General features: G+C 43.1%; 2 protein-coding genes across 4 annotated transcripts; both read right to left on the bottom strand.

Annotated features, from left to right (window-relative positions):
* Positions 1 to 671: 671 nt before the first annotated feature.
* dusp27 (dual specificity phosphatase 27) lies at positions 672 to 6,361 on the bottom strand. The gene is made up of 6 exons (XM_058051604.1): positions 6,278 to 6,361; positions 5,519 to 5,663; positions 5,332 to 5,450; positions 3,751 to 3,982; positions 3,435 to 3,652; positions 672 to 3,343 (listed from the first exon to the last, which is right to left on the bottom strand). Exons 1-6 carry the CDS (start codon positions 6,300 to 6,302, stop codon positions 693 to 695), a joined length of 3,390 nt encoding a protein of 1,129 aa, XP_057907587.1. The 5' UTR covers positions 6,303 to 6,361; the 3' UTR covers positions 672 to 692.
* A 1,575-nt stretch (positions 6,362 to 7,936) lies between these two features.
* LOC131104494 (growth hormone receptor-like) lies at positions 7,937 to 20,764 on the bottom strand. Of its 3 annotated transcripts, none has more exons than XM_058051734.1 (9): positions 20,685 to 20,764; positions 15,511 to 15,603; positions 13,141 to 13,279; positions 12,846 to 13,015; positions 12,311 to 12,489; positions 10,739 to 10,892; positions 10,558 to 10,648; positions 10,407 to 10,476; positions 7,937 to 10,330 (listed from the first exon to the last, which is right to left on the bottom strand). In XM_058051734.1, the coding sequence occupies exons 2-9, from the start codon at positions 15,581 to 15,583 to the stop codon at positions 9,731 to 9,733; spliced, it is 1,476 nt and encodes a 491-aa protein (XP_057907717.1). In that variant the 5' UTR covers positions 15,584 to 15,603; positions 20,685 to 20,764; the 3' UTR covers positions 7,937 to 9,730. The 3 variants fall into 3 exon arrangements, with proteins under 3 accessions (XP_057907717.1, XP_057907719.1, XP_057907720.1); XM_058051736.1 differs by having other exon boundaries at positions 10,558 to 10,645; XM_058051737.1 differs by lacking the exon at positions 20,685 to 20,764 and having other exon boundaries at positions 13,116 to 13,279; positions 15,511 to 15,588.
* Between the last annotated feature and the right edge of the window lie 5,348 nt (positions 20,765 to 26,112).

Below are 26,112 nucleotides of genomic sequence, written 5' to 3'. Positions count from 1 at the left end.
ATTCTGTCCAGTGGCTAGTGATCAATTATATAATAATCATTATTATATTATTATTTAATAATAATTAGCCTATTATTATTACTATCATCATTATTCTTCTTCTGTAGTATTCTAGTATTCTTCTTCTACTACTAGTAGTAGTATATTACTACTACTAGTAGTAGAAGAAGAAGAAGAATATTAAAGAATAATAAGAATAATATTAAATATTATTATTATTATAATAATAGGCTCATTATTATTAAATTATTATGAATTATTATTAAATTATAATATAATAATGATAGTATAGTACTCATAGGCTAGTATTTGCCTGCTTATTGGCTTGCTTATTGGCCTGCTTTTGCCCTATTATATGAAATTTGTCAGAGATTTGTTTTGTAAAAAAAAAGCTGAAGCGCCCCTAAAATAGGCCTACTATTCCCCCTATTTAGTCCCCCATATTAGTTTTCAACATGTCCCCCAAGCTCCCCCTACTGAGACTGCTGAGGATAAGCAGTATAGAAAATGGATGGATTTCTCATCTGCTTGTTCTATTGTGTGTGAAGAAGCAATTAACTCAGCATTAACTCAGCTTCTCTGCACTCCGGCGTGTGTGCCCGTGTTGATGACAGTCAGCCCCAAAGAGGTAAACATGTATTTACAAGAGTCACTGTGGTCACATTATTTTTTATTAACATTATTAATTATGTTTACTCATTGATATGTTTTTGCCACTTGGCTTCCTGCTGTGCCCTCCAGGCGGCGACCACCTCGTTGTCCACTCCCTCTGCAGCAGCCCTAGCTCTGGCCCTCTGCCGAGTTTGAGCAATGAAGTTTGCAATGTCCTCTTCCTCAGCGTCATCATCCGGACCCTGCCTTTCCTCTAGCGTGTCATTGCATTTGTATCGTGAGTAGCATGTGAACTTCCTACTTGAGCTGAGGTCACTCGCCTCGTCGTCCTGGCTGTATGACCTCCCAGCTCGACTGTGGCCGGGATATTCCGCATCGTCAGGGGATGATGGTTCCTCACGCAGCCGAGATGAATATCTGGAGGTGCCGCCGTGCATCTTGTCGTCGCCGTTCTCACCAGCACATGAAGCCCGGCGGCTGGAAAGGTCAAACTGGGAGGCGGAGTCGTCCAGGTCATCGTAAGGATCCATTTCTGCAGCGGCTGCGGCTTTTCTCGATGGAGGCCTGACACTCTTCAGCCAGTCGTCAATGCTGGTGTTCTTATCTTTCTCCAAAGCTGGGTTCAGGTTCAGACATCCAGAGAGACCAAACGTCCTTGCAGGTTTGTCTTTTTTCTTCTTTGTGTCTTCAAGAACGGCTTCCTCCTTTCTTTCATCCTCTTCATCCTCGTCCTCTTTTGGTTTCTTTTTCTTGTACAAAGTGCTACGCTTGTTGTCCTCCAGGATTTTCTTCTTTTCATAGGTCGCCATTCTTCCTCTCATGTCTGTCTTGATCTCTTTGTCCATGGCGTCTAGTTTGCTCAGGTCCACCTGGTCCTGGAAGAGGCTGTACAGAGGGACGCTGGTGGTTGTGATTTTGTTTTTCTTGGTGTCCAGTGCCGTGCCTCGTGAATTAACGCCACTTAGACTGCCACCTGAGAGGACAGACGAGGGCTGGCCGCGACCCTGCGACATGGCGCTGGAGGAGAAGGAGGCACCACTCAACATGGATGCTTTATCATCATCTCCACCCCGGCCCCAAATCACACCGGATGAGGCACCAAAGTTCAGCTCCGACCCCGCAAGTGACGGAGGAGGCAGGCTCATCTCGTTTTGCTTCTGTTTGATGGTTTCCGTCACCACATTGGCGATCCAGTTCTGGATGCTGGCCAGGTTAACCATCGGTTCTCCCCCAGGACCCTGGACACTTAGAACTGGGAGGATGGGAGGAACCGGTGCTGAGGGATTAAGATGTGCAGCAGATTGCACTGATCTTGTACTACGAGCTTGTGACACAGATGATATGACGGATGAACTTCCGCTGAGCATTGACATGTTGTCATCATTGATGGCGGTCGGCGGTCCGGTGACTCCAGCTCCCGCCCAGAAGGCAGAGAGCGGTATTGTAGCTCCACTGACACAGCTCTCATTCTCCCAGCCGCACATGGACTGACTCTCTTCTAATGTCTTCTTGGAACTCTGTAGGATCTCCTCTCGTCTTTGCCTCCGCTTGACAGCGGCAGAGTCCACAACCCGACTTATCTCCAGAAGCTCATCCACATTTTCCTCACCGAGTCGTCTCTGCTGCCTGCGCTTCCACGCCTGATAGGCTGTTAGGTTTACATCCTCAAAGGATGGAGGTGCTGCTTCGACGCCGTCACCTTTCTCATCGTCAGCAACAGAGCTTTTCTCCCCGTTCTCACGGTCTTTTTTATTCCAGCCAAAGTGGATTCTCTTGACCCGCCAGCGCTCCAAGGCGGTCATGTTCTCCTTGTTCTTCTGGCAGAAATTGTACATGGAGGTAGTGTCTGAAAGGATGCTCTCCACCTCGTCTTCAAACTTCTTTTTGGTCTCTTGTCCCTGTGTGGCGCCGCTCTCATTGGTGTCATCCTTTTTGCGATAACGAGCTGCGGCCTGTTCCTCGATCTCCCTCAGCCGCTCCTTCCAAAGGTTGGAATAACTGGTGCAACTCGAGGTGGACACGGTGTCTGATGGAGGGCATCTGTTGTGACGCTTTAATCGTTCCTTCACGGCACGCACATCTGCACTGGTGACGCTCTCCACGTCGGTGTCTCCGTACAGGCCAGGTGCTGAGTCCTCTTCGTCGCTGTTCAGCTGTGCCTCCCACCACGCGTCACTTTGGTACCGCTCATTTCTGCGCTGCCACTCGTGGATCATGCTGTCCAACCCATCTTCATCCTCTGCACCTTCGGTACTTCTCACCTGCACAGGCTGGTCTGTCTTCTCTTCACTGCATGAAGGTTGGTCAAGCTGCGGTCTCATCCATCCACTTTTGAGCGCCTCAGTGGCTGCGGAGGTTGCCACACTGCTCATCACGCTGGCGCCATCCTCCTCTTCCTCCATCATGATGGAATGTGCTTTCACCTCCACCGTGCTTTGCGCTTCCTCGTGATCTGTGTTATCATCGTTTCCGTCGCCGAAAATACGAGCACGAGTGCATGCGTCAATAACAGAACACTGGCTCAGTGTGTCATTATCGTCTCGCTCCTCCATCAGATCTTCGTTGAGCTGTCGCAGCTGTTTCAGGAAACCCTCGTTGGGGTTAATGGGCCGCTTCTTCCGAATAGCTGTCAGGGCCTCCATTATGCTCATGTGCTGGAAGATCATGAGGTAGGATGCCACCAGAACGGCTGAGCGGCTGATGCCCATCATGGAAACCACCAGAACTTTACCTTCAAATGAAAGAATAACAAACGTACTTCTGAACTCCCAAAGAATGAAGATGAACATTTATTCCTTCCAAAAAACATGTCGGAATTTCACCTTTGTGGCTCAGCAAAGCCTCGTCAAAGAACTCAGCGGTGGACCGGAAGTGTGGCGAGATATCGGCATCAGGGAAGTCGTCCACCTCAATGCCCATATAGTGTACCCCCATGCCTCCGTAGAAAGCCTCCCCGGTGTAGACGCCTGTGCCGTGAGCAGCATTGAGGATGTGCGTAATACCCATTCGCTTCAGGCGGGCCTTGTTTACCGCGACAGATCTGAGTGAAATCGAACACATAACATGCGCGAGGATATAAAACGACCACAGCCACACCACTGACTTCACCTTACGCTGAACGGGGAGTCTTTAACTCACTTTTCAGCAATGAAAATGTTAGGCCACACCTCGTCCACGGGCCTGCTGGGGGCCTCCAGGCGCTCCTGAACCATGGCCCTCTGGATGTCGAGCACACAGGGAGTGTTGTAAGGACTGCGATCGTCAATCATATCTCTTACTCGGTTGTAGAGGTCCTCCACCATCAGCTGGTCTGCAGTTTCCAGCATTGACTCTGGGATGGACTCAGTACGGACCCCACGAGGGGGCAGCTCTGTGAACAACAGATACTTTAGATCAGGGGTGTCAAACTCAATTTACCTGGGGTCCACTGGAGCTAGGGTCTGGGTGAGGCTATGTTTAAAAAAAAACAAACGTTTTTATTAAAAACAGAAAAATATAAAGAAACTGTCTTCATTGCTTTTGCTTCTGCTATACCCTACACCAGTGATTGCCAAAGTGTGTGCCGCGGCCCCCTGGTGGGCCATGACAGGTCATTAAAAATATGATTCATTTTTGCAAATATTATTTAAAAAATATTTTTATTGTAACATATTTATTCGCATGCTTTAATTGAGTATTATTGACCTGTATATTTTAGGAACCTTATACAGTTTATGATTGGAACGTAGCTCTCTGGTCATCATGCCAGTCTTGAATGCAGTTGAAAAAAAGTATGAGAATTAATTTTGCCTTATGTGTACACCACAGATTAACAGTTTGGGCTTCCTTTATTCCCTTGCTTTCATTTCAATCCTGAATCTCATTTTTTTATTATTATTGTTATTATAAAATATAAAATGAATCATCATGATTATTATATTATCAATAATAATAATAATAATGAATTATTATGATTATTATATTATTATTATTATTAATAATAATATTAAGTTAAGTGCTCTGAGAACGCAGCATTTAGTCTATGTACTGTTTATAAGACAAAGGAGGGCTGCGGACATTTTTTATATTTTCCAGTCTCCTAGCTGTGAGTTCTGCACGCTAACCACGTAAATGAGCCCTTTGCCACATTGTCCCATTGCTCTTGATAACAGGACATGTTTTAATGGTTGACTATTGGTTATGATTTTAGTAGGCAACACAGTTTTGAACAGGAACATCTGCTGGAATTTGAACGCACAATGATGTTTGCTGATTTTCATTTTTTCCTCCGACGTGAATTTCGAGACAAACTGACTCACGTGTACCATCTCACTCGAGTCGTCGCTTGACTTCATTAGCCGATGCAAGACTCCGACACCAGTCACCTCATTTGACTTAATCGTCTCATTTGACTCCTACCACATTCCTCTTCAGATGTACTGGACTCACAGTGGCTTAATATCAAATACATGTTCCATCTGCTGCTCTTTCAATTATGGTATCGGTGTGTGAGTGCGCTGCGTTGGTGTCCTGCTGGGAGACAAACCGGTCACAGTCGAAGTTATGGTCACTCATGAGAGAGAAGCTTTGAGGTTTTCTGGCTTCTTTTAACCTTCAATGACACTTTTACTATGTATAGCGTGTCACAAGTTTAAGATTGTATGTTTGGTGGACATCTTGGAGCTCTCATATGATCAAATAAGAGAACTCTTTGACTTAAGTTGTCAAACTGTGTCTCACCTTCACTGATAATCTTCTTGGCAGCAATGGCGGATGACAGGTGAATGGGTTCCATAAAGATGCTGGCAGCGTCCGAGCCCGAGATGGCGGAAAACCTGGACTCTGACATCATGGAAAGGCTAGAAACAGAAAAGACCAAGTCGTTTGGTGACTGGCCCTGATTGGCTTTTCAAAGCTGATCTGTTACCTGGGCGATGGACAGCGCAGGTAACGAGACTGGACACCATGAATGTCGTTCTCCTCCTCGTCAGGCACCATTTGATCATCACGCTCGCTGGTAGACGCCATGACAGCTGAGACGATTCCTTCCTGTTCAGTGAAACCACTGTCCCCTTGCCCCACACAGTGAAAAATTATGGTAATGGTAATGGTGTAATTTCATTTGAACATGCATCAGATTACAATTGAATGCATCACATAATCACTTCCCAGTTCCACATGTCCAAAAGGAGTAGGAAGAAGCAAAGCTTATTAAATCCTACCCCTCCAATTTTTTTTTACTTTATTTTTATTTTATTTTTATTTAGGCTCCAGCACCCCTGCGACCTTTTTGAGGATAAGCGGCAGAAAATGAATGATTGATCAGTTGATAGCCTATAGCCTATGATCAGCCTATTTCAGGTCAATTGTTGTTTTCAATAAATTCATTTTTCAAAGTGCTTTTTGTCAATCAATCAATCGCTCTTTCATACAGGGGAATATAGGTTTGGAGGAAAAAGGTCCAAGTATACATGATAAGCTGATTATAGGTACTACTGTAGTCTATACCCAACAGTCTGAGTGTTTCCTGGCCTGGCAGCAGATCTATTTTTAAGCAACAGCTGCACTACGGGCCACAGAGCAGCGTTTCACACAGATCCCAATTCCAAACAACACGCAATGCAACAGTGAGACATGCCGCACAAACAAGAACACAATCATTGTCTTCAAACAAACAAAGTCTTACTTTGGCAGCCAGAGGCAGAGTCCATCTGAGGGGGTCATGGAAGGCTGGTAGCCGGCACACTGACGCATGGTCCTAAAGTTAGTGTGCCCCCCTCCCTTCCGACACCCCCACCCCTCATCCATGTAGGACGCCTGGATATCTGACACCCAAGCACTGATACACAAACGGTCCTTCACTCAGACGCTCCACTTCCACCTTCCATCTTTACTCGTCTTTTTCTTTCCTCCTGTTTGTTCCCTCCTTCTGTCTTGCATATCAATTATTTTTTCCATTTTTATCCTCCTTCCCTCCTTCTTTCACTATAGTTTATCTGTAATCATGCATTTCTACAATAATTTTCTGAAAGGAGAAGCTCTCCAATCTCGTTGTACATCTTGTATAATGACAATAAAGGCCATTCCATTCCATTCCATAAATTTCACCATCACGGTGAAATTAATTTTGTCTTATCTGACTTCTGGGAGCTGGAGTTCTTGTCCCTCACTGGAACAACATGGTCTTTGTCAGTCAGCTGACAACATTACTATTTATACCCTCTGGACCTGGCACAATGATGTGTTGTGATGTGAGGACACGCATCACTTTCTAATATGTGAACAATCGCTTGACTACATCAAATGATCACCGTCTGCTCTGATTGTTGAATTTGGCACATCTTTATTTGCAAAAGGCTTTTTGAAGAACCATTCAGATACCAGTAGGAGGCTAAACAGGGGTCGGGGGGTTATTTCTATATATAGTTTTTATTTCTGTTCATACAGTATCACCAACAACTGGCCATTTTTACCGTAAATAACTCCTCATTTACTCCAAGTACTTTATCAATATGTAATAATTAGGGCTGTCAATCGATTAGAAATATTTAATCGCAATTCATCGCATTTTGTCCATAGTTAACTCAGAATGAATCACATTTGATCACAGACAGAAATATACGTTTTTATCTATAATAAGTAGGGAATTACCGTATTTTCTGGACTATAAGTCGCTCCGGAGGATAAGTCGCACAAGGCCAAAAATACATAATTAGGTAGAAAAAAACATACATAAGTCACAATTTTTGCGGGTAATTTATTTTACAAACTACTGTATTTTCTGGACTATAAGTCACTCTGGAGTATAAGTCGCACAAGTGCATAATTAGGTAGAAAAAAACATACATAAGTCGCACTGGAGTATAAGGTGCATTTTTTTGCGGAATTTATTTTACCAACTACTTGACCAAAACAGACATTACGTCCTCTTGGAAGGCAAGTTCTAACAATAAAAGAATAGAGAACAGGTTGAATAGGTGTAAGATATGCTAACACAATGGTTATTCATTCATTCATTCATTTTCTACCGCTTTTCCTCACGAGGGGGGTGCTGGAGCCTATCCCAGCTGTCTTCGGGCGTAAGGCGGGGTACACCCTAGACTGGTCGCCAGCCAATCACAGGGCACATATAGACAAACAACCATTCACACTCACATTCATACCTATGGACAATTTGGAGTCGCCAATTAACCTAGCATGTTTTTGGAATGTGGGAGGAAACCGCAGTACCCGGAGAAAACCCACGCATGCACGGGGAGAAAACTCCACACAGAGATGCCCCAAGGGTGGGATTGAACCCTGGTCTCCTAGCTGTTAGGTCTGTGCGCTAACCCCTAGACCACCGTGCCGCCAATGGTTATTCAGCTACATGAAAAATAAACATGAACAGAAAAGGTGTCCAGTCTTTATGGAACATAAACAGTTTTTTCATTTATAAGTCACTCTGGAGTATAAGTCGCAGGAACAGCCAACCTATGAAAAAAAGTGTTACTTATAGTCTGGAAAATACAGTACATCAAATTTTATTTAAAAAGGATATCAATTTGGGAACTATGGGCCATTATTTGAAACAATACTGCATATTTTGTTTCTTTCAGCTTTTTCCTGATTACGGAGTCGACACAGCGGATCTTTTTGATCCGGATACTGATATTTGGCTTGACGCCTTTAAATTCTGGATGCCCTTCCTGACGGATACCGAGGATCCTTACTAGTGGAGATTCAAACCCGATGCGTCCGCTCCAAAGTCCTAGCCAACTACTACACCACGGCAGGCTCATATCTTTGTATGACTATTTATCTTTACTATTATCATATGCGCTCTTAATCTTACCCACAAACGTTCAGCAAATACAAAATGTGAGCGAGTGAGACCTCTCACACTGACACAAACATGTCTTTATTTGTGTCAGCTCAAAATAAGATTTGTTTATTTATGATACTGGTTTTAAATTCAAAATGTTTGTGAGTAAAAATCCTATTTAGGAACATTCAGAAAAGATTATTATTAAAGATTTGCCTCAATGCACCTTTCCTTCACGAAATACCTAAAACACAGGGCAATAGTTATAAAATATTTTATCCAAATTGCAAACCTAATGTCATTTCATTTCTTTTTTAAAACACATTAAAATACATAGAAATTCTAGAAGTAGGTTTTCCATCCATAACGCTCCATTTCTGCTTCCAACAACAAAACATGAGCATTCAAACTTGCCTTAGCAAACATACCACATGACACCAGGCATACGGCATCCTCACCAGCGCACATCTGCAGCACAAAGCGGTTGTTTTTATTTTTGCATTTTCTATACTAAACATACACATGTATTGGTTTTAGGACTTTGATATTTAGTTTGATTTTTTTTTCACATTTAACAATTTTTTTTTTACACTGCAGATTTTTTCTCCAACCTGTTTCACCGGCAGGTGATAAAAGGGGACCTATTATGTTTTTTCCACTTTTCTGACCTATAAATGTAGTTAGAATGCTGTATTCTCGTGTTAAACGAGGCCTGGTGGGGGCCGTGTGTGGAATAAATTAAAAGAGACCGTTTTTTGCCGGAAGCACCAAATCCAAAGAAATACAGCTGGAATAGGGGCAGGTTCTGGAATATCGAGAAAACTTTCTGTGCTGGTTATTGTGTGTAGCTGCTCTATAGAGTCCACAACTCAATAATACAAAGGGCTTAAAAATAAGCATAATATGTCCCCTTTAATCGAACGAGATGTTGATTTGATCATTAAAATAAAAATAAAAAACCTGGACAAGTTTGACACCCCTTTTGCGATATGGCCATATTGGCCTTACCTACCCCCACCCCGCACCCCGTGGGGGGTCCTCAAGACAGCAGCCAAACCCAGGCGCTGTTTTTATGGGCATCAACCCCTGCGAACGGGTGGGGGATCTTCTTTACTTGCATATGCTCACTTGTCAAGACTCCAATCCAGATTTATATGGCGATGATGGTCGAGACAGAGCAGCTCATTTGATGTCATTACCCAGGTCACATGATTGCTTGGGACTGGAGTCAAAGTCCAGAGGTTGGAGCACGAATACAGTTTACTCCACGGATGTGGAGTTCTTGGGACTCAAGTCAAGATGTGACTTTGTTCCACCTGCACATCGTTCATGCACTCAGATCTTATTGTCAACCGTTGTAGGCTGCAGAGGGAGGGTGGCTTCGCTCTCCTTGGACTCGCCGCCATCTTTTTTTCTGACTTGGTCGTCATTCAGCTTTTTGCCCTGCTCTTCTTCATTTGCGCTGACATATAAATCAAACTTCGGGACAGGCGGAGGCTCACAATACACCAGGGGCAAGCACGACATCAAATGCAACGCTTCGCTGTCGATGAGCTTCACGCAGCTGTAGAAATCCTGCGGCGGATACGTATTGGTGATGGCGGCTGGTGGGCCTGTGGTGCTGTAGCCATTCTCTGTCAGACCAACCATCCCAGGCCAGGCAGACGGTGCGGCCGGTGGCGGCGATAACGTAGGAGCCATGCAGTAGGGGCTGGCGGGTGGATGATGGGCAGTGGTGGCGGCTAAGTCATTTGGGATGATGAGGGGGTCCATCGCCTGGCTGGGCGGCTTTATGGGAAGTGTGCACTCATTTGGCAAAGCCAGATGGATGCTGTCGGGGCTCACCTGCTCCCACACCTCCGTTTCCAAGAAGCTGGGAGGTATGAAGCTATGGAAGTTGGAAAGGTGACGATTGATTTCATCAAGGTTCCCCTTCTGAGAGTGGAAATGTACAGACACATGAAATTAGATAAATGAGACATTCCAGAAAAGACGATAGAATATGTGTTACCTTCAGGAGCAGTCGGTCAATACCAATGATGTGCGGTTTTGGAATCGGCGGCAGAAAGAAGTCTTTGACTCTGAAAGGGAAAGTGGAAATTACACACATCCACTCGGGACGAAAAGGAATGTGACAGTTTGAGTGGAATCATGTGACTCACCTCACACATTGCGGAAGGACACGCACGGCGATGGCCAGCAGTGCCACCGCGCTGATGCTCATCACGAGAATCAGCACGAGAAGTACATCTGCTTCAGTAAAAAAGAACGTTTGATTTATTCCATCCCCTACCACCTCGCCTGACTGCACAGCCGCCCCTCACGTCAATGTGCATGTCACACCTGCTGGGGCCTGGGCGGGAATGCTCATCAGGATCGGCTGACTCCATTTGCTCCACAGGCCATAGTTGCGTGAGCGGCAGCGGACACGAACAACGTAGTCACTATTAGGGAGGCCGAGCAGCTTAACCTCAGGTTCTCGCAATGACTCCTTGACCTGGCGACAGGAGTCTAAAAATCAGCAAGATTCCATACAATAATTTCTGTAAGGGTGTAACGGTACGTATGATCTGATTCTTTTGGGATTTCTCACAAAGTACATGGTACAAAAGGGTTTTCAACAAGTGCTCTTTTCCACATTTTTTTGTTGAGAACTGCTGAAACCTACCTATATTGTGTTTTTTCTGATGAAAGATTGAGAGTCTAATCTTTCTTTTGGTATATACCATGTCTATATAGCCCTAGAACACAATATTCTATGTCTTGAAAACAGCTTTTGAAATATGGTCGGGATTGAATGAGTTAAGAATTTGCATTCATATTTTTGCCCTGGGGCCCGCACGATGGATGAGTGGTTAGTTTTTGTTTCGGTTCTCCACTTGGCATCTCTGTGTGGCGTTTGCATGTTCTCTGGGTACTCCGGTTTCCTCCCACATTCCAAAAACATGCTAGGTTAATTGGCGACTCCAAATTGTCCATAGGTATGAATGTGAGTGTGAATGGTTGTGTGCCCTGTGATTGGCTGGCCACCAGTCCAGGGTGTACCCTGCCTCTCGCCCAAAGACAGCTGGGATAGGCTCCAGCACCCCCGCGACCCTAGAAAATGAATGAATGTCCCATTTAGTTTATCATTTACATTTGTTGAGAAAACTTTCCCATTGAAAATGAATGGGCTATTAACCCCATTTATTAAAGAAGAAATATCTGAATGCGCCTTGGCTGCACTAATCTCAGGCAGGGTGCATGTGTGGTACAGGGGTCACATACTGTAGGAGTCCACAAGTGTCGACGTATGAAAAGTATGTCTTGCAACCTGAAAAAAAACGTAAGCGTAGATTTGTTTGAAATGACAAAGAACCGGTCAACAGCTTGAAAATCTATGGATCTTCTTCCATGTATGGATGGTGACACTTCCTCAATATTACTATCACTAGATCTTAGTGCTGCCTTCCATACCGTCGGTCACGCTATATTACTTGAACGCCGTAAAATGCATACTGGTGCTACTGGTCCGGTACTCTCTTGGCTCAGATGTTATCTCCTGGATTGGACGCATCATGTCGTTTGTGATAATGTCACCTCTGAGTACTATGGTGTCACCTGTGGAGTCCCACAAGGATCAGTGTTCGGCCCTCTTTTAGCCAATTGTTGCCGATTGTTAATTGTTGTTCTTGTGAAGCCCCTTGAGGCCCTTTTGTGATTAAGGGCTATAGAAATAGACTTGACTTGACATCACACAGAGTTGTGAGCTAAACTAAAAACTGTTTATACAAAAGCAGAGAAGTTTTATGTTTGGCATTTAGTACCTTACCATCCCAAAACTGAACCAAACGATGACCTTAAAACCGATGTACATACTGAACCACGATCATGGCATACCGTTACACCCTTACTGCTGAATCTCACACATTTTACCTTCCACTTGTTGGGCTCGCTAACTTGTCTGTACTGCAGCTCGTACACCAGTGTAATCCAACCATACTTCAGGTCGGAGGGCACCGGATACGCCCAGGAGAGCAGCACTTCATGACCCATCTCGTCCCCGCCGACGTCCATCAGCTTGTACGTCAGGTTAACTGGAGCTTCGGTCTGAACTATGAGAGAGGCAATAAATAAATCATCTGATCTCTGCGTAGAACACCTTGGCCTCTGCCGCCGTGAGGTCGGAGAGCAGCGCTTTATAAGATATGAGACGTAAACAAACTAAGGAATGAAATATATTTTTGAATAAGACACAAGAAATTACGTTTTCTTGATATCTGGATGATATCTGGGTGAAAGGACATTGTTATTGTGGGTAGCTGCTCTACGAGTCCACAACTCAATACAAAGGGCTGAAAAATGAGCATAATAGTAGGTCCCCTAAACACTGGTAAACCCGCAGAAACAAATATGAAATATAAGATTCCAACTACATTTGGGTGAGAGTGAGACATTTAATTGGACTTACCAATCTCAGCCACGTCCAGGCAGTGCTCCTGCGAAGTGAAGTTTTGGTGTCGCGTCACCGCAGTGACGTTCATGCAGTAGTAGTTCCATATGGATGTGTGTCTACTGTCAAAATGGCAGCTGTAGGCACCCGCGCTCACATAGTCCGGACACTCACGTTTGGGGCCTTTGCTGTATGCACCAAAGAATCAATCATTACAATGAAGCCATTTTGTTACAGGCCCCCGAGGGGAGTCATCAAAGTAATTCAATTAAAATGTTTTCAATTTACAAAGATAACAGCAGAGTGTTCGCACTCTTTGGAATAGGTGAGCACGTAGGAGATCTCCTCGTCATCCGTCTGGTTGGTGAGCGGATACCACCAGCAAGTGAACACTTCCATGTTGGGTGAGCGGCAGTGGTAGATGTGAGGCCTCGTTGTCACAGCAACCCTACCTTCAGGGAGATGTGATGTGAGTACACACATACGTACAGAATGCATATATATGTATGTACGTTCTTATTGGGTCAGCATCCACAGGGATTAATCATTGAAATAATAGTTTAGGTTACACTTGGTAAATAACCACAACATTAAGAATGTAGCTACCAAACCTCGTCAAACACACATGCATGAACAAATGGCCCATGATTGTGATTTCGAGTAGATGGGCAAATTGATTGACATCTGCAGGGAGTCAGAACATTGCAGCCAATGTCAATAAATACACACCAAAAGGTCAAGAAGGCAGAAAGGAGACATGACGTTTGAAGAAAAAGTATCTTTCACCTGGCCTCTGTGCTTCTCCTTTTTGCAAAAAAAAACGTTTACATTTCCTGTAAGACAAACGCCAGTGAAGTCAACTACTATAAAAATCTTAGAACATCATCAGCTTTGTTGTTTGCGCTACTAAGACCTTACATACAAAACCGTGACACGGGTTCAACTTCACGTATTATCAGAGTTGAAGGTCAATACAGTGATTGGTCAGCAAAAATGGTTGCCGTCACAAACTAAAAATAGCTGGAGATCTGAAATCGGTCAAAATAACAGCCCCATTGTTCAATATTGTGCAGTCGGAGCAAAACCTTTTCTGGTGGCCTAACTACGACCAGAAGCACATTGTAAATTCTCGTATTTGTTAGATGAAAACTATACTAATTGTCCGTCTTTTATCTTTATTTACTAGCGTTTCTTGGTTCCAGCAGTGTATCTGCTTATTAGATATGTTTGTCCAATCGGACTTCATCTTCTATGTGTTTCCATGTGTTTTCGCTGTAATCTGCCCAGGGCTTTCAAAATCAGGAGTGCTGGCCCATGTCACATATACACACTATTATAGCACTACTATAGCAATGGGTCTGTTTTCTTTTAGCCAACCAAACGTCTGATACCCTTCTCAGGCCCAGCTTGAGAAGTTACTATAATTTCATCTCTGCCACCTATAAACTAATTCGGGGCAATGGTTGAATGGAAAAGACAAACTCCGCACACTGCTACATCTGGATAACTGCACAGAACACAAACCACAGTCATGGTGTCAGATAAATAGAGGAGAACAGATAAGCTGGTAAATATTCACATTGTATTTAAATACACACAGTGTATATACATATGTCCATAGAATGACAAAAAATAAATACATGTAGCGCAGCTGGTAGCGTGCTTGGATTCGAACCTGGAGATGGTTGGTTCAATTCCTGATTTGGGCACAAACTACCTTTCTGCTCTTACTTTCATTCATATTTCCACAGAATTTCAGCCCAGCTTCAGCTTCCGAACGGCTCCCGCATTCATTCTAAGTTTCGATTTTCGCACCTTTCCGAAGCACTCACACCTAATGTCTGCTGACATTGCATCATCTAGTCGGCTGATAGGAGCAAAACTGTTCAACATGCCTACAATGGATGACACAAGGTGGCAGGAGTGCCTAATCTAAAGGTTTCCAAAAGAAATACAGCAACATAGCACAGCAACCAGGAAGTGAAAAGGCACAGTCTTGTAGCGTTGTAGAGATTGCACATTGAGGGGGAATTTGACTGCATTCACACGCATGCATACGCACGCCAACGCCTGCACACACACACACACAGTTCAGTTGCAAATGTGAAAATTGTAAACAGTTCATGGTGTTATATTTGTAAATAAATTGTTACTTAAAAACAGAAAAATTATGCATGTATCTTTGCACTAAAAGCTGCTTTTCTACTGCAGATTACTAAAGAACAAAAAAAACGGTAGAAACCAATTTTGTTTTCTGATGAAAGCTGAGACTCTAACATTTATTTCCGTATATACCATGTCTATGTAGCCCTACAATATATTAGTCTGTGTGTCAGTCGAAATCATCAAAAATGTCTGGTACTGAGAGACCCGGCTTTTGAAAAATGGCTGGGATTGAATGAGTTAATGAGATGAATTCTTAGCTATAACACTAAAACTAATCCAGGTAACTTATCATATATTGACCGACAGAGGGTAGGGTTTAGCATCTTTAATGCTAAATCTTTAAATGTTTGGGTGCCCCTTCTCTGGAATTATAATGGCAGCACTCGTCTGTTTGTTGTCGTCCATGAACCAGTTTGAAGCAGAGAGTGACTGTGAGACAGACATTTGTCGATTTGTCTAACTATTAGTCCACACCGTGACAAACAAAACACTGGGTTGAAGACATGCTGGGACTCACCTGCTGCTTGAAGCTCTTCGGATTCGTTGCAGCCCACCGAGACGGGAAACAGGCATAGCAGAAGCCACAGCATCCCACCGCCTTTCACACAATCTGTCAATAGTCACAAACAAAACATCAACTGCTCCGATCTCTGCAGGAAAAGTTGGCAACAGCAACATGAGCGCGTCCCCCAGTCATGGGACATATCACAAGGATGCACACCCCTCCTCGTCTGAATGGCCCATTCGCATTGGAGTGTTCAGCTTCCAACATTAATGTAAAACAACAAGTTGGGCACCTCCTCGACCCTGTATCAGTCCATGAAGTCCATCTGAATTAAGGGATTATTAAAGACATTGTGAAGAATTAATTCACATGTCAATCCAAGTGGACTTTTGGCTTAAATGTCGTGACAATTTGAGCATGGAAATGGGCCTTTCAAGATATCACTATCTCGGGTCTACTTTCAGCCCTATATCCTAGCCTACATCCTAGACTTTTCCTCTCGCCCAAGCTTTAAGCTCCTTCCATTAAAGGGATAGTTCGGATTTTTTGACATGAAGTTGTATGACTCCATAAGCAGTAAAGTCCGTCAACAGCGACTCTTCTGGTCGTATTCCAGTGCTGAGGAAAGTAGTTTCAGCTTGTTGCTGGGGACAGTTAAGTTTGGCTTCTCAAAACAATAATGAATTTGCACCACAAAAATGCATTAGAGACATTTATGAGGTCTGATTTTTTTTCTAGAAGGCATTTTTGTGATGCAAATGTATTGTTTCTTCATTTAACTGTCCCTAGCAACTAGACACCCTTTTTACATACAGTAATCCCTCATTTATGGTGGTTAATCAGTTGCAGGATTGTTAAAGTACGACTCCTTATTAATGAATTGAATATGTTTGTAGTTTGAGCATAGAAAATATTAGTCTTGATAAGCTTTCCACATAAAAAGTTCCAGCAACCAAGTTGTCACACTGTTTGTCATTTCTTTTGCATGTCCAGTTTATCCAAAGTTTATCAAAGCTGACTGTCCACTACCAAGCCCTTAAGGAATGTTCCTTCATTCATTTTCTACCGCTTATCCTCAAGAGGGTCGCAGGGGGTGCTGGAGCCTTCGGGCGCGAGGCGGGGTACATCCTGGACTGGTGGGCAGCCAATCACACGGGACATATAGACAAACAACCATTCACACTCACATTCATACCTATGGACAATTTGGAGTCACCAATTAACCTAGCATGTTTTTGGAATGTGGGAGGAAACCGGAGTACCCGGAGAAAACATGCAAACTCCACACGTAGATGGCCAAGAGTGGAATCGAACTCGGGTCTCCTAGCTGTCTGGCCTGCGCGCTAACCACTCGGTCATGCCGTGCAGCCCTCCCCTTAAGGAATGTCATTTTCTTAAACATGCATGAATGCTAGTCACATGCATTTCTCTAAAGGTTCATCTGATAAATTAATGCAGCATCCATACTGGCTGTCTCTACCCCCACCCTCCGGTCCTGACTGATGCAAAGATATACATCCACATCTTGACATTCCATGCTAAGTAACTGGTAACTTAAATAAAAAAAAAGAAAGGTGTGCGTACAAGTTTCACTTTGTTATTAATTAACAGTTTCTGCACATGGTGGCACTGCAAAGCATCGCAGCCCATAATATGACCCGAGGAGGGTCAAAGTATAACCACCCAAGAGTTTTATTGTGCATTAGCTTTATCTAACAAAGATTTAGTCTGCTATGTCACTGCTAAGAAGGGGAGAAAAAGACTCTGAAAGACGCCATGACTACAATCTTCGTCCTGTTGCGCTCTGGTGTCTTCGGAACCGCTGGTGGTGTTGGCTGTTTCTACCAACAACACTTACCAAATACCCACAGGCCAACTTTAATTTATCGGTGAAAAAGTGAAGCGTTCTAATTGAGACCCTCAGGGGTGGTCAGCTGACAGTGCCAATGGCGCATTTCAGTACATACATCCTTGCATACGCTCATAATCTACAGCAAATGGATGAATGGAGAGTACATTGATGTCATATGCAGACAATGTTTCCTTACAGCAACGGGCCTGAGGCTGAACTGAAGGTACTGTACATTCTATATGGCCCTATGAAATCCGTTTTATGCATTTTACACTTATTTTTTACTAGCATGACATATCTGCTTTTTGGGTAAGTGAATAAAATAAAATATAAAATCCCCCTAATTAAATGCCAAAGTCCTTATATTTATTGATACAAGACTTCAATGGACAATTTTGCCTAGACAACGAACTGTAACACCTGTGCTTGTGATTAATGAAGATGTAGTAACAGATACAATTCCAACTGCGGATATAGTGTATAAGAGTTTTCATGACACTTTTTTGTATGACGATCTTGCAAGTGCGTTCTTGTGTTCCGTGTGTGTGGATAAATGTCTAAGATGAGCTGCATTAAAAATAAACATGCTTCTTGTACTTCTTCTCTTAGAACCTGCATGTCATCATCAGGCACTGCAAAACGTTCCTTACATTAAAACCGTAAAATACAACCTGGTGAGGCTGCACGGCAGCCGAGTGGTTAGCGTGCAGACCTCACAGCTAGGAGACCCGAGTTCAATCCCACCCTCGGCCATCTCTGTGTAGAGTTTGCATGTTGTCCCCAGGTACTCCGGTAGGTTAATTGGCGACTCCAAATTGTCCATAGGTATGAATGTGAGTGTTTGTCTATATGTGCCCTGTGATTGGCTGGCCACCAGCCCAGGCTGTACCCCGCCTCTCACCCGAAGACAGCTGGGATAGGCTCCAGCGACCCTCGTGAGGATAGCGGTAGAAAATGAATGAATGAACAACCTGGTGAAAATATCCTCATTGAACCCGAGTCACACACACAAAACCACACTAACGTGCTAAACTAAGCTAACCCTCGTTGGCTTCCATTCACTCCCCGGGCTGCACAAAAGTTTGTATAAATCACTATTTCCATCGCTTTTACCATTGGAAAGCTTACGGTGAATTATGCAGTTGGGAATTGGTTCCACGTCAATAGGACTATTTAAGGACTATTAGATAGGTCCTATTAAATAGGACTATTTAAGAGTTATTTGTGAAAAACACTTTTTCCAATGGCTTCAAACCGGTTTAAAAAATCGCATATCTCCTGAAACAAAAGTTGTAGAGTTGTGCTTGAAACCATTGGAAAGCTTGCGGTGAATTATGCAAGTGGGAATTGGTCCCAAGTCAATAGGACTTACTATTTGAGAGTTATTTGCGAAAATCGCTTTTTCCAATGCCTTCAAACTGGTTTACACCGTTTCAAACAAAAATTCATAAAAAATCGCATATCTCCCGAAACGAAAGTTTTAGTGTTGTGCTTGATACCGTTGGAAAACTTGCGGTAAATTATTAGGTGGGAATTGGTTCCAAGTCGATAGGACTTACCATAAGGGAGTTATTTGTGAAAAACACATTTTCCAATGGATTCAAACCACTTTAGACCAGTTCATACAAAAAAATCTGCTAAAATTGCATATCTCAGGAACTGACAGTCGTAGAGTCGTGCTTGATACCGTTGGAAAGCTTGCATTGAATTATGCAGGTGGGAATTGGTTCCGAGTTGATAGGATGTGCCGTTAGGGGGTTATTTGAAAAAAATACACCGGTTCAAACAAAAATTCATCAAAAATCGCGTATCTTGGGAACCAAAAGTCGTAGCGCTGTGCTTGATACCGTTGGAAAGTTCACGGTGGAATATAAGAATTGCGGAGGTGGGAATTGGGTCCAATTCAAGACTTATCGTTAGGGAGTTTTTTGTTACATATTTTTTGGGTCATATCAAAGGCATCGCAGTCCCCAAGACTGTCTTGTCTTGTTTACGTCGACGACGGATTGATCTGAGACAGAACCTAAACATGAGAATTTTATTGTACAGCTTATATGGAAATATGAATCAAGGCAAAAATTCACTTTTTCTAATGAAAAAGTCATCAAATTTTAAGTCGGAAAAAATATTGTTTAGGCAATTTCTTTTTTTTTTTTAACACAGTGGTGGGTCATTTGGAGGGTTAAATTTGTCCTTGCAACACGAGTCAGTCATATGAAAGTTTTTCCTTGAAGGGTCCATTTCTAAGATTGTTCTCATAAGATTCAGGATTTAGCAGCTAAAATAAGAATAACGACCCATCACTTTTCTCTGAAGTCAAACCTCCCAACTACTGCGGCAAAACTTCTACGTTTTGCTATTAGAACACAGCACTGTCTTGCTTCCTCACAAGAGTGAATCAATGACCACAATCCCGATCCCTAAAACCACGAGTCATGTAACAAAGGCACATCATTGTTACTTTTCGGTTTCAACACCGGAGCAAAACAATTTGATTATTGGACACATGGAAAAACAACAATGAATGGTCTGTCTTTAATAAAGCCCAACTACCAGCTAAGATGGTCCTCCTCAGAACCTAGAACACTGTTGTTGTTGTTGTTTTTGTTTTTAAGAATGAAATATGGTAGTTATTAACACAACAAAATACATGGGGAAGCGTAGAATAGCGGGTGTGCTTCAATATTCAAAATGTCAAAATGTTTCTTCAGAGATTTACTATATGAAAACGCAGAACGGATGTGTGAGCCCCCCAGCAGAGATTACATACATCTCAGAAATGTCTCTAAGGTCATCTGAAAAGCAGACCCCCCTAAAAACCTACCAAGACCCCAGAGCAAGAAGCTAGAAACCATCTGAATGTGGATTATGATTATGTGGTTTAAATAGTACAGAAAAGAGGGTTTATTTACTTTATGCTGACAGTCAGTACTACTACATGCAGGAGGTTTTTTAATAATCTAATATTTATAATAGTTAATATTTATTAATTATATTAATAATATAAATATTGATTAATAATAATAAATAATTCACATAAATCATATGCTTTTTGTGACATTGGTTTATTATTAATTATTATAAGAGCCATTGCCACGTGACTCATGAGGCAAAAGACACTGATAAAGTGTAGTGTATTGCTAGTCACTCTCAAAAAAGATTTTTGTTTTGTTTAAAATTCCAGCTGCAAAACGTTTCATAGGACCATTCAATGCTGATGAGCGCATTCAAACAACGAAAGCGCCCATTTGTGTAATTTGCTCATTAGCCACGCGTGGACTCGACTGGTAATTATGGCGAATTAAGCTGTCAACAGCCAATAAAATGCACCCACCTTCCCGGTGAACTATTGGCGCACCGCCCGGGGTCGCTTTCCAGGTACAAATTCCTCCGTCCTACTCCTGCTGCTGGCACTTGCAGGTTGAACTCCCAGCAGGAACGGCTGATGAGTGACGGCTTGTGGGCGTGTCTAGACAACTGCCCCGCCCCTCAGAAGCCACCTGATCCAGCAGCTGATGTGGATGGAGAGAAGCTGCTGTTCAAAGTGCAAAGGCATTGGCGGCTTGCAGCTCCACTTTTGCTTGTATTGGCTCGGGTGTAATATTCTAGAGAGGGAAATTATGATTATGAATTATTATAACATTATGGATGATTCGTTGAAATATTGAATGTTTGGACAAGATGTCAGTATATTTAACAGGGTGGGGGGGGGGCATTTGGTCTGCAGCCCTTGTCATACATTCATCTTTGTCACGTGAGCAAAATGTCCTGAATTTTGAATATAGCCTTAAAATTAGGTCTCTCAAGCTACTGTTATTTTATTTTTATAATTCTTTTTTTTGAGTGTGTCTGGGGCGGCACGGCGAACAAGTGGTTAGACGTCACAGCTAGGAGACGAGGGTTCAATTCCACCCTCGGCCATCTCTGTGTGGAGTTTGCATGTTCTCCCCGTGCATGCGTGGGTTTTCTCTGGGGACTCCGGTTTCCTCCCACATTCCAAAAACATGCTAGGTTAATTGGCGACTCCAAATTGTCCATAGGTATGAATGTGAGTGTGAATGGTTGTTTGTCTATATGTGCCCTGTGATTGGCTGGCCACCAGTCCAGGCCCAAGACATCTGTGATAGGCTCCAGCACCCCCCCCCCCCCCCCCCAGACACTCACCCTGATGACTTCTCAGTTGTATTCCAAAATATACTAAATATACAGGCCATATTCATAAAGTGACAAGAACACCGTATAATGATGATAATGAATTCCGGGGCACAGACAGGGCTGCAGCACGGCAGGAGGTGAACATTGAAATGCCTTCAGTGCACAGTTTGAATGTTAGCAACACATTGATTAGCTCCACTGTGTTTTTGTTGGCTGGACCGCAGGGACGGACTTACCAATGGCCATGGTCCGCTTGATTTCCAACGGCGCCCATCCGTCTCATGAAACTGATTATTGATTTTTTGCTGATCGATTTAAAGTGGATATTACTGTTTTGGTCTTAATTAATATGCTTAAAGGGGACCTATTATGCTCATTTTCCGGACATTTGTATTGAGTTGTGGACTCCTGTAGAGCAGCTACATACAATAACCAGCACACAAGCTTTATAGTTCTTCCAGAATCTGCACCAGCTGTATTTTGTTTTGGATTTTGTGGATTTGTTGTGGATTTTGTTCCCGCAAAAACGGTCTGCAGGCATGCCAACTCAGTTGTGGTTTGTCACACTCACTGCTAAACTAAACTACACTATGATGTACAGTATCTTTTCATAATGTCAGCTTTTAACATACAGCTGTATATGTGTTGGATTCCGAATCCGATCCGGAAGCAGAGACTGGACAGTCAAACGTGTCTTAATGGTAATTTTAGCATTAGGTTTTCTACAGCATTGGTAACGTCTAATGTGGCCGCTAATTGTGGTGGGAAACGGCTATTAGCAACCCCGCTCCTGTATACAAGCGCTTTTGCTCCATGGCTTACATAAAAAAATAAATTAATTAATTAATTAACATAAATTGTTACTTACTGCTTGCTCTTCTGATTCTGCCACACGATCAAGTAACTTTGGAAAAAAGTTAGCTTGTCCAGCTGCGTACATAGTGGCCCATGTTCACTCAACAGTCCTGTGTCAAATGACATTGACAGATTAAAATGCATTTCTTTTGCTGGTAGGGAATCAGGAACTCCTGTGTGAGCCATTGCGAGCAAGTAAACAGCTTCGCCGGCCTACAGCCACTCCCATATAAGCAAGTTTGCCACCCTGTGACATCACAAATGAGCAGTTATCCCACGCCTTCTGAAACTGAGCTTTTTGAGCCATCCCAAACTTCTTTCAGGGCTCACTTCCAAATGTCCAAACCTCATTATCTGAAAGTTTGGCATCGTTTGACACGAGAATACAACATTCTAACGACATTCATAGGTCAGAAAAGTGGAAAGAGCATAATAAGTTCCCTTTAAAACTACATAGAAATGTGCCAAGGGGTAGGGAACCTATGGGTCGGGAGCCAGATGTGGCTCTTTTGATGACTGTATCTGGCTCTTGGAGATTTCTTCCATCCATCCATCCATCCATTCATTTTCTATACCGCTTTTATGCTCACAATGGTTGAGTGGGTATGCTGGAGCCTATCCCAGCTGTCTTCGGGCAAGAGGCGGGGTACACCCTGGACTGGTGGCCAGCCAATCACAGGGCACATATAGACAAACAACCTTTCACACTCACATTCATACCTACGGACAATTGAGTCGCTAATTAAGAAAGAATTGAGAAATCCCAGGCAGGCACGGGAAGAACATGCAAACTCCACACAGAGATGCCCAAGCGGAGATTTTCTTATATTCACACTTGGATGATAAACATGGCTACGTGTACAAGGCATCCTGAGTCACTCAAAATAGAGTTGTGGAATGGTTGGTGGTGATGTCACGGTCGCTGTGCAAAAGCTTTAAGCTAATCCCCTTCTCACGATTATAGGGGGTAAAATCATAGTAAAGCCTTTTGTCACAATGGCAGCAAGCGCATGCTGATAAAATAGTAATATATATTTATTATTTTCCAACTTGGAAACTGTGACGAATGACAACAGCAACACTTCAGTTGTCTTCACACCAAAGTTGTCTATACTTGAAATATTGTGTTAGTCTAAGTCAGGGGTCGGGAACCTTTCTGGCTATAAGAGCCATGAAGACCAGATATTTTAAAATGTGTATCTGTGAGAGCCATATACATTTTTTTAAATGCAATAAAATGTGTGCATTTTTATGTAAGACCAACAGTTTTAGATATAATGGGCTCTAATTACGTAGACCAGGCACACTACCCCACGCCAATGGGGTGGCCAGCACACTTCGTGAGCAGCGCAGTGTCCAATAATAAATCAAATACTTCATTCATTCATTCATTTTCTACCGCTTTTTCCTCACGAGGGTCGCGGGGGTGCTGGAGCCTATCCCAGCTGTCTTCGGGCGAGAGGCGGGGTACACCCCGGACTGGTCGCCAGCCAATCACAGGGCACATATAGACAAACAACCATTCACACTCACATTCATACCTATGGACAATTTGGAGTGGCTAATTAACCTAGCATGTTTTTGGAATGTGGGAGGAAACCGGAGTACCCGGAGAAAACCCACGCATGCACGGGGAGAACATGCTAACTCCAAACAGAGATGGCCGAGGGCGGGGACCGAACCCTGGTCTCCTAGCTGTGAGGTCTGCGCACTAACCACCAGACCGCCGTGCCGCCTAAATCAAATACTTGCTGCCATTAATGCAACTTCTGCTGCTGCATGGTTTTGCACCGTACTCAGTATATTTCATTCTTTTGGCCATCTTTGCCAGAAGGCTTGGTTCTGCAGCTTTAGCTAGGTGACTATTTGACTAAAAGAGGAAAGTTTACATTTACATCTTAATGACCGAGGTAGACTACCACATTACCCAGTAATAATCAAGTTTTGGTGTTTGACCTGGAAAATATCATCAGGAAAGATAGATATGGTCGGCCGTATTGCAGTAGAAAATAGATGGACGGATTAAAATGCATAAGAAAGTTGTTGATTTTTAATATTTTTAACAGTGAATTCTGTGATGTTTACTTTAAAATGTTAGCAAACATACATTTTTATTGTGGTAAGAAATGCTTGAGAGCCAGATACAGTCATCAAAAGAGCCCTACCTGGCTCCCGAGCCATAGGTTCCCTACCTCTGGTCTAAGTGAACAGATTTCTATAAGACAAGCACGTAACTTAGTCAGACTGGACTGGAGTCCGTTTTCTGAAAACTGATTTAACATACCCGCATGACGCAACTGGAAATTCCCCGCCTGTACAGACGTTTACTCAGAACCGGCTGGCGCATTAGGCAATGTAGTAATCCCTCGTTTATTGTTTACCACTCGTTTACCACTTAATTGGTTCCAAATTTCTGCAAAGTAGGATTCATATTTATAAATTGACTATTTTCGTAGTTAGAGCACAGAAAACATGTTTACCACCTTCTAAGTACGTTTTTGAACATTATTGGAGATTAAATAACATTCATTCATTTTCTACCGTTTATCCTCACGAGGGTCATGGTGGGGGGTGCTGGAGCCTATCCCAGCTGTCTTCAGGCGAAAACCCACGCATGCACGGGGAGAACATGCAAACTCCACACAGAGATGGCCGAGGGTGGAATTTAACTCGGGTCTTCTAGCTGTGAGACCTGCATGCTAACCACTAGACCGCTGTGCAGCCCACATTAAATAACAATGACACTCATATTCATAACAGAAAATAAGCCGTATTACTGACACCTAGTGACCAGTGTAGAATACTACAATTCATCACGTCTTTTGAGTGCATCTTCTGAATGCCTTATGTTTGTATTTTAGTTCATTTTCCATTTCTATACATGAAAATGCTTAATGAAAAAAACACAATTTGCTTATATACAGTATGCATTTATGATCATGATTTATTCATGACAAAGTTTGGGCATCTCTGTGTGGAGTTTATGTTCTCCCAGTGCATGTAGTAACGGGCACATTCATAATAAGTGGACTTGATTTTACATATTGATTTTACAACACCAAAGTGCAGGTAAAAAGTATTTTATGAATAAAGATTGCAGTGCTGGGTGGGAAATCCTTTCGCCTGTGTACCAACCCCCCAAAAATCAGATTTCAAAACAGATGCACCATACAGCTCTACTAACTAATGTTAAGGACTTGCTTGTAGTCATGACAGTTGGAGTCCTTGTGGTAGAGGGCGCTGTGGCACCAGTATTGTTTGTATGCTCTGTGTTCATCATGAGGCTTCACTTCAATTCAGAACATTCATTCATTCATTCATTTTCTACCGCTTATCCTCACTAGGGTTGTGGGGGGTGCTGGAGCCTAATCCCAGCTCTCTTTGGTACAACCAATCACAGGGCACAACAACCATTCACACTCACATTCATACCTATGGACAATTTGGAGTCGCCAATTAACCTAGCATGTTTTTGGAATGTGGGAGGAAACCAGAGTGCCCGGAGAAAACCCACGCATGCACAGGGAGAACATGCAAACTCCACACAGAGATAGCCGAGGGTGGAATTGAACTTGGGTTTCCTATGTGTGAGGCCTGCACGCTAACCACTCGTTCGCCGTGCAGCCTCAATTCATAACAAACAAGAAGAAAAACATCAGCTAGTCAAATGTTGGCGCAGAATAGTCCTCTTAATTAGCGTCCATCCAAATGAAGTGAAAAGCTTATGATGATGAGCTCCAGCATTTACGTAG

This window comes from Doryrhamphus excisus, chromosome 16 (assembly GCF_030265055.1).
Source record: "Doryrhamphus excisus isolate RoL2022-K1 chromosome 16, RoL_Dexc_1.0, whole genome shotgun sequence".
Taxonomy (NCBI): domain Eukaryota; kingdom Metazoa; phylum Chordata; class Actinopteri; order Syngnathiformes; family Syngnathidae; genus Doryrhamphus; species Doryrhamphus excisus.
The sequence above is the reverse complement of the archived record's forward strand: the minus strand, read 5'-3'. Positions and strand labels throughout refer to the sequence as shown.